This window comes from Vespa mandarinia, chromosome 2 (assembly GCF_050613455.1).
Source record: "Vespa mandarinia isolate Hongniang chromosome 2, ASM5061345v1, whole genome shotgun sequence".
NCBI lineage: Eukaryota > Metazoa > Arthropoda > Insecta > Hymenoptera > Vespidae > Vespa > Vespa mandarinia.
Window position 1 is genome coordinate 13,970,092 of NC_140811.1, and position 17,765 is coordinate 13,987,856.

Here is a 17,765-nt window from a genome sequence, read left to right on the forward strand (position 1 = left end):
AACAAATGAATAACAATCAATATTATTTCTATTGATAATCATATAGATGTATCTAAATGTATTGTTAAAATCATATATATATTAAATGTTTCCAAATAAAATATTATAACGAAATGTTACTGTTTTTAAGTACAGTGATAATAAATGTTTTTGGTCTTTTTGAGAAATAAACATAAGAAACGATACATGCATTTGAAGATAATTTGTTTATAATTGAAATTTTATTTACTTAATGAAATTAAATGTGATACTTAAACTTAGCCATGTGAGTACTATCTTGTATTGCGTAGCATCATTCTTCTATTACAAGTTCAGTTCAGTCAAAAAGTTAAGGTATAGATTATATTAAGACATAAATAATCATAGAAGAACAATGCTAATCATAATACGAGATAATAAAAGTTTTAAAACTTTAGATGGTCAATCTTTAGTCTAAAAGATTATATACTTGTTTTGAAAAATTGTTCCTTCGTTAGAGTAAATAATATTTATTTATAATACAAATCAACATTTTTACACAATAACATTACCCAATTTATTGCTACCGCTCTTTTTCGCAATTAGTTCTCATTATCTACATGTGCGATTCTTTTATCATAGTTATCGGTAACATGTACTTGCTTTTTAAGATTAATAATTATATATATATGTATATAATTATTAATACTTCTAAGATTAATAATTATATATATATGTATATAATTATTAATACTTCTAAGATTAATAATTATATATTAATAATTATATATATATAATTATTATGAGAGAATAGTGTATATTATATAATTAAAATATTAAAAGATATTAAGCACTGGCGCATCATTTTGTTCTTTAAATAAACGTATGTAAAAAATTATTTTAATAATACAACTATGCATCCAAAAGATCGTCGTCGCTATCCGATTGACACTGCGTTGGATCATTACTAGCATCTAATAAAAGACGAGCCTGCTCATTAGTGCCGACCTAAAAGTAGAACGACACATAAAATTAAAGATATTTACAGAAAATTTACATTGAAATCTTTCTTTTTTTACATATCATAAATTAAATTCAAATTATCATGTATACCCTGCAGTATTGAACACGGCCATTTCTTCTTCTGGAATTGCAGAAATTAAAATAGGATTGCAAACAGGCTCTCTTATTCGGATTTCGATAATACAATAAAGCTAGCAGAAACATACATATAGTAATTACGATACCAGCTATCAGGCCCGCTGAAAATATCAAAATTTAATTTTTGTATAATTATCAAAGATTTGTCCATATTTACACAATTAATTATTTTAATTTAATATAAAAAATGACAATAGATACTTGCCATGACTAGAAGTACTTTGAATGTTTTCTTGTCTATCTGCGAAAGTAAATTTCGATTCCATGTTGGATTGATTAATACAAATTACATTTGTGTACCATTCAAATTCTGTCCTACACTGTGATTCCTATTAAAAAAACAAAAAAAGAATAGATATATTAGGTATCTAAAACGAGAATAATAATTTAACGCAACTTTATAATTCCTTCTTTCTTTTTATACTTCGTCATTCGAGTATTAAATGATGTAATGTAAATACAACGATAAGAAGTTCAAATGTCTCTTAGAATTTTTAAAAACTTCTTGTTAAGAAATATTTGCTTGTTTAGAAGATTTTCTCGTATTGCATATAATGGGAAGTACCATCGTCAATAAGAACTTCGTCATTTTCCCATCGCGTCGAACCATTTTTTACGAATGATAATCTTTGGAAAATTAATATTTACAAATTATTTATACGTGTACTATAAACGTGTTAACCAATTCGCTATCATAATAATAGTCATTTATTTGTTACATGCTTGGTATTTCCTAATCAAAAACATGGTTACCGCATTGTCTAATGTTTTTAAATAAAAACTTTACATTATACAAACATACATATGTATATACGACGTAATATATCTTTTTCAGATAAAAGAGAACTCTTGAAGATAAATAATACAATGAAGTTAAATAACTAAAAAATCTTCTACTACAACTATGACTATAATCGACTACATCGATATTTTTTAGATCTCCATTAGAAAATGTGTATGTATAAAAAACAAGATCGAATGTAGAATAAGACGATTTTTTTTAGAAGTTTGTAGCATGCCACTCTCCACTCTAATGCGTATAACTACAAGTATTATTTTCTAAAAAAATATTGGTAATTGTAAAATAAAAGAAAAAATAATTGAGATGTAAGAACTGTAATTATAATATTCAAGGAGTTATTTTTTTATATTTTTTATTATATATTATTATTTGCTCAATAAAGTCTTTTCTTTTATTATGGTTGTAATCTATTTTCAAAAAGTGAATACACAAAGTAAAATAAAGTGCATATTTTTTACGTAATGTCCTAAAATGATTAACACTTTAAATATTCCAAACTCTGAAATATTTGGCATCCTAAATAAATTGACTTCGAAACTTTTTAGAAATGGCTTCCATTTCACTTGATAAGTATTGGAAATAAATTTCATTCAATTGTTATAACAATATAAAAGAAAATAACATTTTTATACTGAAATAATGTTTACCAAAATTTCATTATTTTTACTTGACTGGCAATAATGTTTTCTATTAATTCCATGGGTAGCGAATGTGTTAAATTGCTTTTACTGCCATTTTTTACAATCAGGCAATAAACCGAAATTGATGATAATCGGCAACCGCTTGGGAAATCCAGAAACTAATGGAAATTCTGGAGGTGCATTTATGGTAGAAAAATAAAACTTAAGCCACAGGTATGCTAATTGGTCTTTACAACGAAAACAAATGAAGAAAGTAATAAAGAAAAATATAATCTCGAAGGTTTTCAAAGAAATTCTTCAAATATGTTTTCTCATTGTTCGATCAAGTGATTAAGGATTTATTTTCTCTCTCTCTCTCTCTCTCTCTCTCTCTCTTTTTGTTTTTTCTTTTTTTATACTTTGCTCCTATACAAAACAACATTTGTAAATTATTTTTTGATTTAGACATGTGTTAAAATTGTTTCAAATGTAGCAGAATTCATTGGAATTTTTTTTCAAAATTATTTTATTTACAGAAAAACTGTGTAAATTTAAATAGGTATATCTACTTTATATACTGGGAAATATAAAGTAATCCATGCAAATGTTTATTATTCTAAGCCATATGGCTTAACATAAATTTCGAAGAATCATAGTTTTCAAAGACATCAGAATTTAGAAGAAAAGGTTTTCACGCATAGACGACATTTAGAAAAAAAGTTTGGTATATAAACTTTTTTCTTTATAAATTAAGAAGAAAAACGTTATACACTTATTTTTAATTTAATTTTAAAATAATAAAGATATTTGCCATTCGCCTTGTAAAAGTATTCATTTTTTCTTTAGGTACACCATAAATTATTTTAGAATTAATTTATTTTCCCTTTGTTACATGTAATATCCGTTGAAAGAAAAATAACCAACACATGTTCGACAGACTTTCCTGAATCATTTATAAAATTATCAATCCAAAAATATTCGTAAACTTTACAAAAGTTTTAAGACTTGTTTTAAATGAAATAAGTTACTATATAGTTTTAGTAAACACATTGATGTATTTATTTAAACATTTATCTATGAATTTACGAAGAAATTTCATATGTATATAAAGAATTAAAAAAAAATAATTCTTTTTTATAACAGCTATAAAAAAATACAACATGGAAATTTGTTAAATCCTTTATCAAAAATGTTCATAAGAAAAAGAATAGCCACTAAAAATCGTTCCAATAATTATTAATTTGTAAATAATAAATCGTTGATTTATATTACATACGAATTTTACGAGCGCTTCCATTTATCGGGTCACGTGGGAGCAGCGGCCAATGACGCGCGTCGGTAATGTGGATCACGTGACGGCCTACTGTATAGCAAGTACATTAAACGTTCGCGAGACGAGACCATCAGTCTACGTTAAGACGTGTAGTAGTATGTATCTGTTCTGCGAAATTTTTCATTCCGTTTCTTTTCCCCGTACGTTCAAATGTGTCATGCTAGTTATCTGAGATTTTGCAATTGATTTTTATCATTTATTATATGAAACTATCGTTTTTACGATAATAAATACGTATCAAAAGAAATAAAAAGGTGCACGCAATGTTACCGATCAATTGTTTACAATTGGAATTCTAAACAGCTTCGAGGACATATGACCGAGACATAGCAGTCTACATTGATTCTGGTGAGTAGTATAAAATCATGATCTCGGATTCACGTCATCACGAGAAATGAGAAAAACCGGTTTTTCTACTGGTATCACATATTGTTAAAATATTCGCTTTTTTAATCGTATTTACATTTTTCTTCTTTTGCTCTTATCATTTTTATTTTCAAAGGAATATCACCTTTCTAATTTTCCGTTCGAAATTATTCTAAATTCGTAACTATAATAAAATATGCAATAGTTACGAGATTGTATGACATCGCCATTGAAGATTTTTTAGTATTCTAGTCAATGGTCACGTGTCTAGCTACGATATAATACAGGAAACAAAATCATGAGATCTATTGTAACATTGTTCAAGATAGAACTTCACATGTAATCTTGAAACTACGTTACACAGCACGCACTCTCTCTCTCTCTCTCTCTCTCTCTCTCTCTCTCTCTCTCTCTCTCTCTCTCTCTCTCTCTCTTCTACTCTCTTTGCGAACATTTCTTTCCAAGAAACGTGTGATATTTGTATTCCTTAGAAAACCATTATATTTTATCGATCACGCATGCGTAAATCGCAAATAAATTAGCCTGTATTTTTTTTTCGATCTTCAGATACGATACTTTGATAACATTTGAAAATATTTATGTAAAAGATTTTTATTATTATTATTGTTATTGTTATATAATTCAAAGAATACGAGCAAGATTTGAATAAGATTATTATTTACCGGCCAAACAAAGAAATGTATCAATAAATATATTTTGTAAAACGTTAATTCCGAGTATTTAGATCCGAGTAAAGATTTGGCAAACTTTCCCAAGCTAGGAGCGACTTCATGCAAGAAGATTATACGTTTTGCGAACGGAAATTACAAAACATCTAAAGGAGATTATTGGCCTTATCTATCATCATTTTTGTCGTTCCTCCTATTTTCTTTTTTTTTTTTTATCGATTCCTGTTTTTCTATTTTGTATGTCGTATGGGTATATATGTCGTGTTTAACGCGATACGAAGTTTGGAGTATGTAAACATATAGGTCATCTTAATCATCGACCTAGACGATATATATCAGTAAATCCATTATTGTATAAGTGATGAGTTTCATTACACATTTTAAGCTTGTCCTTGTACTGGTGAAAAAAATTAAATATGTAATATTTATTATAGAGTGGTAATAGCGAAATTATACTTATGATATTTGTATATCAAATTCGAAATTCTTTTTTTAATTAAAAAGAAAAAAAAAATAAAAAATAAAAAGAAATAAAAGACAAAAAAACAAAAAAGATTATTTATCGCTAGAAAGATTCCTCCGATTAAATTACGTACCAATATCACCAAAGGTATAACTTCAATGACTGATAAAAACGCATTTACGAGATTTCGTCTGATTTGAATTTCTCCTTGAACGTATATATTTAACAATTAAGTGTAATACTTAAAAATACTCATTTCAAATCTAGCAAAATCACACCTATAATCAGTTTCATTTTCGATATAGTTATAACCTAATCAATAGCTATAAGCTATCTTCGTTGCCCATGACATTACCTACAACCACAACATTTTTCGAGTAGATATCTACATTATTATTTATATATTTAACTTTGTACATTCTTACTTTGGAATTCAATTTATACTATGTTGACATTAATATTTTTGATAATATTACATTGTCAGATCTCAGGGATCTCGATGAATAATAACATGGCAATTAAGATAAAGAACTTATATTTAATAACTGTTAATCATTCAATTTTAAATTTAACGTTTTTCATGAAGATCGACATGTAATAAAATACTAGGAAGAAGAACCACTGGGACGACTCGTCACGAAGCGATCACATGCGTCAAGAAAAAAACAAAACCAATACACGACGTACAACATTAATAATGATTTGTTTTCTCAATCAAATTATTAAAAAAAGAACCAAATCTCTAACCATCGATTAAATCACATATTTTGTTAAATACTAAATAATGCTTGTATTGTCTATAAGTATTGTCTATAAGTATTGTCTATAAGTATTGTTTATGAAAGGAATACGAGAATATCCCCAGATTTTAAGTGGATCAAAACTTCTTAGATAATTTAAAAAATTAATTACTCTTTTTCAAGACATTTTAGGCTTTTACTTATGCTGACATTTTTATAAATAAGTCTTGTAGTTTTAAAATCAGAAATAAAAAAATTAGCTTAAAATATTTCGAAAAAGAGTAATTAATTTTTAAAATCTAAGATCTTTTGATCCACCAAAAGTGTATATATGTAACAATAGATATTATTTTCATAATAAAAAAACTGTTAAAAACTATAAACCACTCGTGCTTTGATAACAATTGACTAATCGCACACCGAGATGTAGTTAAAGTTTCTTTCATAATAAGAAGCTCGATTCTTTGAATTAGTACTTATCATTATTAAAGCCGATTGAATGAATGTAGTTAGAAACTCGTATTTTTCTTAAAATTACATTACACGTGTAATCATACACACACACACACACACACACACACACACACACACACACACACACACACACATATAGATATATACGTATCGAATATGATTTGTATAACGAGTATATTCACGAGATGTTACAAATTATTACTTACTTATATAATCTGTATGAAAACAAGAAGAAAAATCGCAATTCAAGGAAACATGACTGAAATATTCATCACTTCTATTATTTATCCTACGTTTAAAAATAATATCGGATGTTCTATAAGGACACTATGGGTACGTTACACTGTAATTCTATTTTTCTCGTTAATTTCTATTTTTTGTTAACCTTTCACTTTATATGTTTATTTTTCTTTCTTAACACCGAAGAAGAGATATTATATATTTCAAAAACTACCAAGTTTATTAATCATTTTCAAGAAATCGTAAATCACAAACATTGCATCTATCTATGACCAATTAAAATGATCGATCAAGATCGATAATCGTCACGCAGATACTAACTTTTACAAGAAACGAGATATCATTTTCCTTTTTCCTCTTTTTCTTTTTTTTTTTTACTCCTTTAATCAATCATTGAAACATTCACAATCTTATTTTATTGTAGATTATAGAAATACAAGTTATATAAGTCTCCATTTTTAAATAAACGCGAAAAACTAAATCTATTCTTGATGATCGTATATAATCGTAGAAATAATTATATATTAACTTTTTCTGAAGTAACTTATCCTAATTGTAAAGAGAAAAATAAATGGACAATTTCCGAAAACATTTCTTGATTTGATTTGTTGACAATCGTTCTCAACAGGATTCTTCGCAGAATCGAACCGTTCACCGAATGAAAGGCTAGAGATGACCTTGAATTTGCTTGGCTCCTCTTTCTAGACCTTTTTTACATTATATATGATGTGTATTTACTTGGAAAGCCAGCAAGTTAAAATCGATGATCATAATCAACGAAACGTGTTTATAATTATCGGGCCTTGACAGTGATTTATGAAATAAAGGAAATTTCGGAATATAAGAGTACTCTTAACAAATCCACCGACACTTTTGTTTTTGTTTATAATTTCTTATCTAATCAGAGGAATAAGCGACCCAAAGAAAAGATTAAAAAAAAAAATAAAAGAAAACACAAAAGGTCACAGTACAGGTTAAATTCCAAGATTTTCGTCAAACGATGTAGAAATAGTAAATCACCGACTTTATCGATAAATAGAATGGATATGTGTATATATATATATATGTATATATATAACTCGTTAATCGTATCATACTTTCTCTTTTACTTATATAATGAAATTATGGCGTAATTATTCGTTGGTTCTTGTATTCATAATGACAGTCGTTATGCCTTTCAACTTGAAAAAAAACATCGTTTAGTTAAAAAGAATAAGAGCCAAGAGTAACAAGAGAGAGAGTGAGAGAGAGAGAGAGAGAGAGAGAGAGAGAGAGAGAGAGAGAGAGAGAGAGAGAGAGAGAGAGAGAGAGAGAGAGAGAGAGAGAGAGAGAGAGAGAGAGAGAGAGAGAGAGATAGAGAGAGAAAAAAAAAGATGAAGTATGATCCAAACATGTTCATTCGATTTTCACGTCACGTACGATCTTACCAACAGTTCATTAACGTTCTTACGACCCGTATACAGCAACATAAAGGATACGTTAAATTGTTGACTTGTGTTTTACAAAAGTATGTATATACATGCAATATATAGATATGTACATTACATACATATACTCTCGAGGCGTATCACTCTTTTCGTGCAAATACTTCCAGAACAAAATGATAACACTCGTGTGCTATTTTTAATTTATAACGTTTTAATTATGTTAGCTTTAATGAAAATTTTTAATGATATTTAATCCTTACGTCTCGCGTATGTACGTATAAGAAAAAGTAATATACGCGCATACCAGGCCGTTACCCGGATCTATCTTTACGAATCGATGCGAACAAGGATACGTGATTTGTTTTTTAATTCGATTAACTTATTCTTTTTTCTAACTTCGAATACTTTTTCAATGACGTGGTTCAAAGAAAAAGAGAGAGAGAGGGGGGAGGGGCCGGGGAGAGAGATAGTTTATCGATATATTCCTTTCTCTCTCCCTCTTTCCAAATTTTCTATTTTTTTTCTGCTTTTAATGATGTATATTTTTGTTCTTTCTTTTTGTTTCTTTATTTTTGAATATAGAAATTTTTTAATATATAATCTTGGCTTTTTTATTATGCTCGTCAAACATCATATCGGTATCATTCGGTACAAAAGTAAAATCATCGAACGAAAGATAGGAGCAACGTCATAATAACATCAACACAATGGAAACGTCCATTCTGCACTTTTTCATTTAAAAGTACGTACGTACGTATGTATGAATCTGAATATATATATATATATATATATATATATATATATATATATATATATATTCAGATAGCTATATAGATATATATGTATATATATATCTATATAGATATATACTCTCAAAGTGTAGAAAGTTAGTATAAAAAATAACAAAGGGAATGAATATCGGCTTATCATTTAAGAGAGGAAGCATTATTTTTATCTCCAAAGCTGCGAAACAAACTATTTCCGATTTTAAATGCATTCTATAACATAAACATTTGTAATTACCAGACTACTAGGACCCATTTTTCATTTTTTTTCTTCTTTCCCTTCCTTTATTTTCAATATGATTTTTCTTTTCTCTCATAGTGGATCCCGAAATCATTGATAACGTACGATGATCAACACAATCTGGTTGATTTTTTTCCTTGCGCTTTCAACGACTAATACCATTGCTTCTCAATGTAAAGAAGATAATAATTGCACATGCCAACCAACTTATTCGAACGAGATAGAAATTTATTGCCAAGCTGAGAATAATTCGGAATTCATCCTAAACATTCATCCGAAGGATTACTTGCAGGTATATACTCATTAGAATTTTATTCTTATGTAAGAGAAATCTTTTGTTTTATTCGTAAATTATTTAAACAATCATATATTATAAATACTAAGAAATAACAGTATTAGAATTAGAAGTATAAAATAAATAGTGCTTAAGAATTTCATTTAACAAATATTTTATCGTATTATAAAACTTTTGTTTAAATATTTACTATAAAATTGGAAAGTCCCTAGACGTAATATTTTATAAAAATAGTTAATAATTGATCGATCTTTTATTTTCTTTAAATAAAATTTGATGCTAAATTAACAGATAACTTGTCAAAATTGGAAAGGATGGGAACATTTTCGTTTTACGAGCACACTACCTGGAAAGGAATTAAATTCGCTGCTCTTCCGAATATGCGGATTATCAAAAAACATCAGTTTAGGAAACGTGGCTAAACAAATGGGAGTGGAAACCGTCAACAACTTACTCTTTCAATCCTTTAATAATCTTAGTGACACATTAACGAGAGAGCAACTTGAAGGCTTTCCAATGGTGAGAAAATTAATCTTGTCTAGTAATGGTTTCTCGAAGGTCCCAAAGGATTTATTGATGAACTTTCCCGAATTGGAGCGCCTTGACTTACACGAAAATAATCTCGAATTACCAGTTGGTATTTTCGATTTCACTCCGGAACTCAAAGAACTCGAATTAGGCAACAATGGAATGAAGACGATCAAAGTTGGGATGTTTGATAAATTAGGAAAACTTAATTTTCTAAATATTTGGGGGAACCAATTGACGGAAATCGAAATAGGACTATTCGACAAATTAGTCTCATTACAATCATTGGATCTAAGCAGGAATAAATTAATGACGCTACCGTCAAACGTTTTTGACCAATTAAAAAAACTGGAGAAACTTCATCTTTCTTTTAATAATTTCTCTTCGCTACCGGAAGGATTGTTTAGCCAAACCGAAGCATTACAAACGGTAAAATTGACCGACAATTATAGGAACTTGACCACCCTGCCAGATAATCTTTTTGCAAATTTGACGAAGCTCGAATTGGTATGGTTGAAAAAAAATGGACTGAGAATTCTACCAGAAAATTTATTCTGGGGTGCGTCGTCGTTGAAGAATATCAGCCTAGATAGAAACTTCCTTATTACTTTACCAAAGAATATTTTTAAAGGTCTAGAAAATGTTGAAATACTCGACTTGAATTTCAATGACATTGTAACTCTTCCTGATAAAATCTTTGACGACATGAACAAATTGACTAAACTTGATTTATCTATGAATCGTATGGTTTTTTTATCTAGGTACGTTACTTTGTAGTCTATATAATATGAATTTGGATTTTTTTTATTTTTATTTTTTTAACAAATTAAATATCTTTCAGACATCTATTCGAAGGCTTGAAATCTCTAACTGAACTGAACATGGAAAAAAATAAATTAAAAACCATCGACAGTAACACTTTTACTTACGTAAGAAATCTACGAGTTGCTAAATTCTCTCACAACGAGCTTCAATTGAATTCATCCGAATATCAGAATGTTAATCTGTCACCATTTTATAAATGTGATTTGCTGGAAGAATTATATTTATCTAACAATAATGTATCGGAAATATATAGCGATTGGTTGATAAGTGGCACGCATTTACGATTATTAGATCTCAGTTACAACGACATAAACATCATATCGGTAAATATAATTTTTCAATTTCAACATAAATTCTAAAGTACTTCATTAATCAAAATGAATAAGAATAAACAATAAAACAAACTTTTTGATTTGAATAATCATTCTTTTATGTTATTTATCTTTTCTTTTTTTTTCTTTATAGATGGAAGATTTGCAATTCGTATCGAAAAAAATTAAAGTCAATCTGAGTTATAATAAAATAAGACACATTTTATTGGGCCAAGCCGAAATTATTGGAAGTTTTCAAGAGACTCCACGAGATGTGATCATATACGTTGAACATAATCCCTTACTCTGTGATTGTTTTTTGTACGAATTTTTGCGTTTTCTCGAGGGTAGAATGCATCCAAATGTTCAAAATTACTTTCACATTGTAACAGGAAATTTAACGTGCATCGAACCAAATGGAGTAGACGAAATAGAAATTAGTCGATTACGTTCGAAGACTTTAAAATGTGTCGAGGAACAACACTTGTATATTAAAAGCAAGTGTCCAATTAATTGTTCTTGTTGGATGATCCCGGAAGACAAAGCTCGTTTAATAGATTGCTCATATACAAATTTGTCTGAACTATTGATCGACAAGACAGTAATGAACGATTTGAAACCTATTAAAGGTTATCATATAAAATTGAATATTACTGGAAATGCTTTAATAGAAGCACCGTCTACAGAACTTTTAGGATCAGAATATGTGACGGATTTAATTCTGTCTAACAACAATATCACTAAAATTTCACTTGACAAATTACCAAAAAATCTCAAAGTACGGTATTCCTCATTTTAGTTTTGTTCATTTTATCTGATAGAAAGATGAATTACAATATCAATTTCTTCTTCTTCTTCATTTTCAGGTATTAGAATTGCATAATAACAATATATCTAGGATTGATTTGGACGTACTGGATTACTTGAAGAATATGACTTCACTGAAAAAACTTACTTTGCATAAGAATCCATGGAAATGCGACTGCGATGCACGAGACTTGCTTAGCTTTATCCAATCGAAACTAATAGACCTTCCTGATTTAAGAAAAGTCACGTGTAATAACATGAATATTTCTATGTTGGAAATGACTATTAATGATTTTTGTCCAATCGAGACAGTGATAGTCATTGGCATAAGCTTTACAATCGCATTATTGTGTTTGTTTATCGGTGGACTAGTAGCACTATATTACAAATACCAACGAGAAATCAAAGTTTGGTTGTACGCCCGTCAATGTTGTTTATGGTTCGTCACAGAAGACGAATTAGATAAGGAAAAGATATATGATGCATTTATAAGTTATTCGCATAAAGACGAAGAATTTGTTGTAAACGAATTGGTACCAAAGTTGGAAAATGGTCCAAGACCGTACAAATTGTGTTTGCATTACCGTGATTGGCTAGCAGGTGAATGGATTCCAACACAAATCACACGTTCAGTGGAACAATCGAGGAGAACGATCGTTATAGTGTCACCTAACTTTTTAGAAAGTGTTTGGGGTGCCATGGAATTTCGTGCAGCTCATAGCCAAGCTATGAACGAAGGTAGAGCCAGAGTTATATTAATTTTATACGGTGATATTGGCCCTACGGATAATTTGGATACTGAATTCAAAGCTTACATAAATATGAATACGTATGTTAAATGGGGCGATCCGTGGTTTTGGGATAAGTTGAGATACGCGTTACCACATCCGCCAGAACTTACGAGAAAACTAATTAAAAAGAAAATCTTTGAAAAACATTATCCTTGTATACAAATCAATGGAGAAAAGAAAGAATTGATATATCCATCTGGAATCCCTGATACACCACCAGCTGTGACTACTCCACCGGCGGATTCACTTAAAGTGTTCATATGTGACCAAAGTGACAAAGATCCCTACGGGAACAACGATGAAAATGAAATAACTAAATTGAATGATAGTAAGAGATTCAATATTGTACCAGAATGCGAAGCGATCCATAAAAACTTGATAAATAAAATGCAATGCACTACTGTTTAATTCTAAAATAAGTAATATCAAAATAGTGCAATATCAAAATCACGCCCGTGAGATATTTTAAGTTACTCGATTTATCTGTGTTTTTTAATAATTTTTAAGAAACATAAATAACTTTGAATTTATTCAAACTTCGACTGAATGGACTGAAATCCAAACAATGTAATCGTAATATTAATTATTAATATAATTTTTTTTATTTAGTTATATTTTTTTTTCAACGAAATTATCCATATATTGTTGAAAAAAACATATAGAACATATTGAGCAAGACTTGTTCAAAATCATCATATTTGTTTAGGTATTATAATTAAATATAAATACTCTAATACAAAATATAATAATTTTGGAACAACTCTTAATTTCTAATATGCAATATTACGCATTAATGTAAGCTAGTCCTATATGCCCTATTATTACTTTTCCATGTACATAATAATCATTTTACATTGACTATCATTTTATATGCAATTTATTATCTTTATATTCGAATCGATTTTATTTAGAAAAACGATAGTTTAAGCATTTGTATATATTTTCAACATTTTCATTCAATATATTTATAGTGTATATTTTGGATTTTAAAAAATAAGAAAAATAATAGTACGAACTAGTTTCAGAAAGCGAACAAACCGAAAGAATCTCTTAATAAATAAAATTAAAAGTAAAATAACGCAAGAAGTAATTTTACTTACCCATGACAGCCTTGGTTCGCCAATTTCAATCGATTCATTGCATATAAACTTGATTTCCGACATATAGGAACCTGTAACAGTTAACATAAAAATATAACAAAAAAATCAAAGATTCATACGGATCGTAAAAAAATATAGATTTATTTTTTTTACTTACTATTAAAACATTTACTGCCATTGAAATATTCAAGTTTTATACTGTTTTGATTATAATCAAAAATAACATTTGATAAAGATCCATAATTGTTAGATCCTTGACACACTGCGAAACCATTACAGTTTTCTTGTACTCCACAAATATTTATACTATAATTTTTTTCGTTATGTTGCACCTATAATTTTAATTGATAATAATTTACACTCTTTTTTTTTTTAATTATAAATTAATGTATTTGAATGGAATGAAGACTCACATAATGTATTGGTTGTTTTTTATACAATAAAGAAAGATCGAATTGATTTAAAAGAAATCGATCTTTTATTATACACGGTGGTATCCAGTTGCCGATGATAGCTCCACAAACAATATTAGTTTTCCATTCAAAAATATATGTACAATTATTATATTCTTTAAATTCTGGCAACCCCTAAGAATAAAATAATGTATTTGATATATATCTATGAAAAGGTCAAATAATTTATTTTTTTATAAACGTGAATATTAAATAATTTAAAAATTCGTACTTCATTTCTATCATCGCAAACAAATACCAAAACTGATGAAATTTTAGTATCCATTCTTTCTGGACATGCCGAACCTTCGAGGTAGCGCAAAGTTATTTGATCTTTATTTATTTGTGGCGCTTCTTTAGGAAAACCTAAATTCTAAAATAAAGTATTATATATTAATAATTTTTACGAAAATATACAATTTCATAGTTAATTATTTACTTACAACTTCTTCTACAAGTACATTATCAGCATTTAATGAAGCTTTACAAATTGCACTGCCGTGTGCACATTTTAAGTCTGGAGTAGGTATTATAGGTCGACATACATTTATATAAAATATAGTACTATTTATTTTTACAATATAATTGTTAGTCGAACTTATTAAAGGAGTTAAATTAATTTCATTATCTACAGTGGCACATTTGATCTAAAATGAAATATTTTATTTATTAAAATGTCACAGAATATTGAGAATTAATATACTTAACTTCATAAACAATTTCTGATTTATTACTTACTCTTTTTTCACAAACCAAATTAAGATTCCAGTGAATAATTAATTGACAAGGATTTTCTTCCATAATAATTGGATCGTTTAATGATCCTTCAGGTCCACATAAAAATGCAATAAATGTTTGACGGTATTGATTATTGTTACATTTGTCACCATCCGTATAATTTAAGTAAGGTCCACCCTGCTGCCACATCAGATTTGCATTAGCCATACCCAGAGATGTACCATTTTCTTTAAGACAAACTCCTAAATATGTGAGTTTTAATATTTATAAGCCATTCCAACTATATTTTATTTATTAACAAAAATTAAACGTTATTTTTCCTGAAAGATTTTCATTTATTTATTAAGTTCATTGATTATTATCATCGTAGGATCATTCTATTATTATACTTATACTTCTCAAAGAGTGATGATATCAAAGATATATATAAATAAATAATGCATAAAAAGCATATAATACATGCAATGCATGTATTTTCGATATGTAGAGTTATAGATTAAGATATTCATACCAGTTTGGTAAAGTAGCGATAATCAAGCTCATTGAGTACAATACATTAGTATTAGTATTGTAATTCGTTGATAAATTAAAGTACGAAAGACAATAGTTTTTAGGAACTTTCTTAAGATGGCGACATAAGTTGTTTCTTCACGAAACAAGTTACCATCTCACTTTTTCATATACAATTTTATCAATAAATTGCAATACCTTTGAATTTCACAATATATAGTGTTAGTTTAATAAAATCTTAATTGTATATACCAAAATACTTAACCTGTTCCTGCTTTACATGTATCATCTGCAATAGCTCCACATACTCTGAACTTATACTTTGTACCCTGTGACAGTGAAGTGACATTGAAATCTTTATTCATTAAAGATTGTAAATCATACCTGCACGAAAGAGTATAAATTATTGTGAAGAGTTAGAAGTAAACTGAATGTAATTATTTAAATACAAAATTTAATTCTTACGTGAAATTTGTAATAGGATTATTTATAGTACATCTTCCTGCTGTTTTTGCACTATATTCACGTAATTGTTCTAAACTACAAGCAGCTGCTGTAATCCATTTCAACTGATAATGACAGCCATCAGTTTCTGTTACCTCTGGAAGTGTATCCTAGTGAAGTAATTATAATAATAACTACATATAATTTTTTTAATCGCTATCTTTAAGTAACAAGTTCATTGATAAAATACTCACTTTAGCTTCTAAATTACAGATAAATGTAATAGTTGTTCGAATATGTTCTTTCTGTTGCCCTTTCTGTTGTTCTTTCTTACACATAGCTCCATCTTCATAATTCAATTGCAAATGATTGGAGGAATCAAAAACAGGAGTTTTTTGAACATCTCCCAAATTTAAATACCTGAATTTAAAACGATGTATACATCTATAAATACTTCTTTTTTACTTTAATAAAAATTTATATTTTTTAAATAAATTTTATATATATACCCTAATGTAGGTGCTTCTACAGGATCATGAAGACAAGCTCCTGAATTTATTTGACAGATTGCTTCATATCCAAATATTACGGAATGACAAACATTCAATGTTATTTCGAGAGAGGTATTTTTTCCTGCATATATAACATAATTTTCTGAATATCTTTTCAATGGTGAAAGATCATAATGAGAACCATCAGAAGGATTAATCACAGTACAATTTATTTCCTTTCTATTAGCACACGCAAAAGCACTTTTCCATATCATATAAAATTGACATAATTCACTTCCCTGTAAATAATGATCACATTAACATGTCAAAGCCAAAAAGCATTGTAATGACAAACATATATTTTAAATATATTTAAAATTACTTGCTTGTTTAAATATAGTTGGTACTGAATGACTTGTTATAGAATAATCACATATCATAATAACATGAACTACATAATTGATACCTGGTTTACATTTGTCACCATTAAATGTAAAATGTATCTTTCCAGATGTAGTTACTAACCTTGGTACTACTTTTCCTATAAAGATAATAGAAATTAAATACTTTGTTTCCATGAAATACATGACAATAAGAAAAGATGTATTTACCTATTCCTATTTCTTTGTTGTTTTTTTCTAGGCATATAGAATATCCATCCTTCCCATTGCACTTTTTTATCAATGGTGAACATAATTGCATTCGTATAGTTTCATTAGAATTATGACGAATTGCGATATCCTCTCCAGGTTTTGATAGTTTAGTTAAATTATAAAAATAACTAAAGATTTCTTCGTTGAATTCACAGTAAGATTTCGTCTTAATCGGTATATTACCCTGTATAACAACAAAAATTAAATGAAAATGTTATTATAAATGCATACGTATGTTTGATTGAGAAGATTTGATTCGTACCAAACTAATTGTTGAAATAGAACACAAAACAATAAAGACGTTTAAGTTGTACATCTTTCTAATTCGAAGATTCTTTCGTAAATTGCAATGACAATATATCTTCTAGTAAAATACATAACAAGTAAGTTCAATATACTGACGTGAATTATCCACACAAACATACACATAAATACGGATGACTAATTATGATATCATAAATTACGGTCGCTCCTGATAGCGAAACATTTAGGTTAGAATTATTTTCAAACATAACATTATG

At 28.2% G+C, this 17,765-nt stretch overlaps 2 protein-coding genes across 4 annotated transcripts; one reads left to right on the top strand and one right to left on the bottom strand.

The window, feature by feature from the left end:
* Positions 1 to 128: 128 nt before the first annotated feature.
* Positions 129 to 17,715, bottom strand: Lerp (lysosomal enzyme receptor protein). 2 transcript variants are annotated; one of them, XM_035868475.2, is made up of 16 exons: positions 17,507 to 17,715; positions 17,203 to 17,428; positions 16,978 to 17,132; positions 16,610 to 16,890; positions 16,355 to 16,520; positions 16,122 to 16,270; positions 15,922 to 16,040; positions 15,147 to 15,388; positions 14,852 to 15,055; positions 14,641 to 14,781; positions 14,370 to 14,543; positions 14,114 to 14,288; positions 13,957 to 14,027; positions 1,325 to 1,448; positions 1,072 to 1,220; positions 129 to 966 (listed from the first exon to the last, which is right to left on the bottom strand). In XM_035868475.2, the coding sequence occupies exons 1-16, from the start codon at positions 17,558 to 17,560 to the stop codon at positions 871 to 873; spliced, it is 2,526 nt and encodes an 841-aa protein (XP_035724368.1). In that variant the 5' UTR covers positions 17,561 to 17,715; the 3' UTR covers positions 129 to 870. The 2 variants fall into 2 exon arrangements, with proteins under 2 accessions (XP_035724368.1, XP_035724378.1); XM_035868485.2 differs by lacking the exons at positions 17,203 to 17,428; positions 17,507 to 17,715 and having other exon boundaries at positions 130 to 966; positions 16,974 to 17,099.
* On the top strand, positions 3,938 to 13,464 carry Tl (toll like receptor). Of its 2 annotated transcripts, none has more exons than XM_035868436.2 (6): positions 3,938 to 4,222; positions 9,378 to 9,591; positions 9,886 to 10,883; positions 10,964 to 11,270; positions 11,413 to 12,036; positions 12,125 to 13,464. In XM_035868436.2, the coding sequence occupies exons 2-6, from the start codon at positions 9,406 to 9,408 to the stop codon at positions 13,262 to 13,264; spliced, it is 3,255 nt and encodes a 1,084-aa protein (XP_035724329.1). In that variant the 5' UTR covers positions 3,938 to 4,222; positions 9,378 to 9,405; the 3' UTR covers positions 13,265 to 13,464. The 2 variants fall into 2 exon arrangements, with proteins under 2 accessions (XP_035724329.1, XP_085520153.1); XM_085664027.1 differs by lacking the exon at positions 3,938 to 4,222 and adding an exon at positions 8,208 to 8,353.
* Positions 17,716 to 17,765: the final 50 nt, after the last annotated feature.

Coding starts and splice junctions, on each gene's coding strand:
- Tl (XM_035868436.2), top strand. CDS start 9,406: ATGATCAACACAATCTGGTTGATTTTTTTCCTTGCGCTTTCAACGACT. Junction 10,884..10,963: donor CGTATGGTTTTTTTATCTAG/GTACGTTACTTT, acceptor AATATCTTTCAG/ACATCTATTCGAAGGCTTGA. Junction 12,037..12,124: donor AATTACCAAAAAATCTCAAA/GTACGGTATTCC, acceptor CTTCATTTTCAG/GTATTAGAATTGCATAATAA.
- Lerp (XM_035868475.2), bottom strand. CDS start 17,560: ATGTACAACTTAAACGTCTTTATTGTTTTGTGTTCTATTTCAACAATT. Junction 16,521..16,609: donor GTAGAAGCACCTACATTAGG/GTATATATATAA, acceptor TTTTAAATTCAG/GTATTTAAATTTGGGAGATG. Junction 967..1,071: donor GCCGTGTTCAATACTGCAGG/GTATACATGATA, acceptor TTCTACTTTTAG/GTCGGCACTAATGAGCAGGC.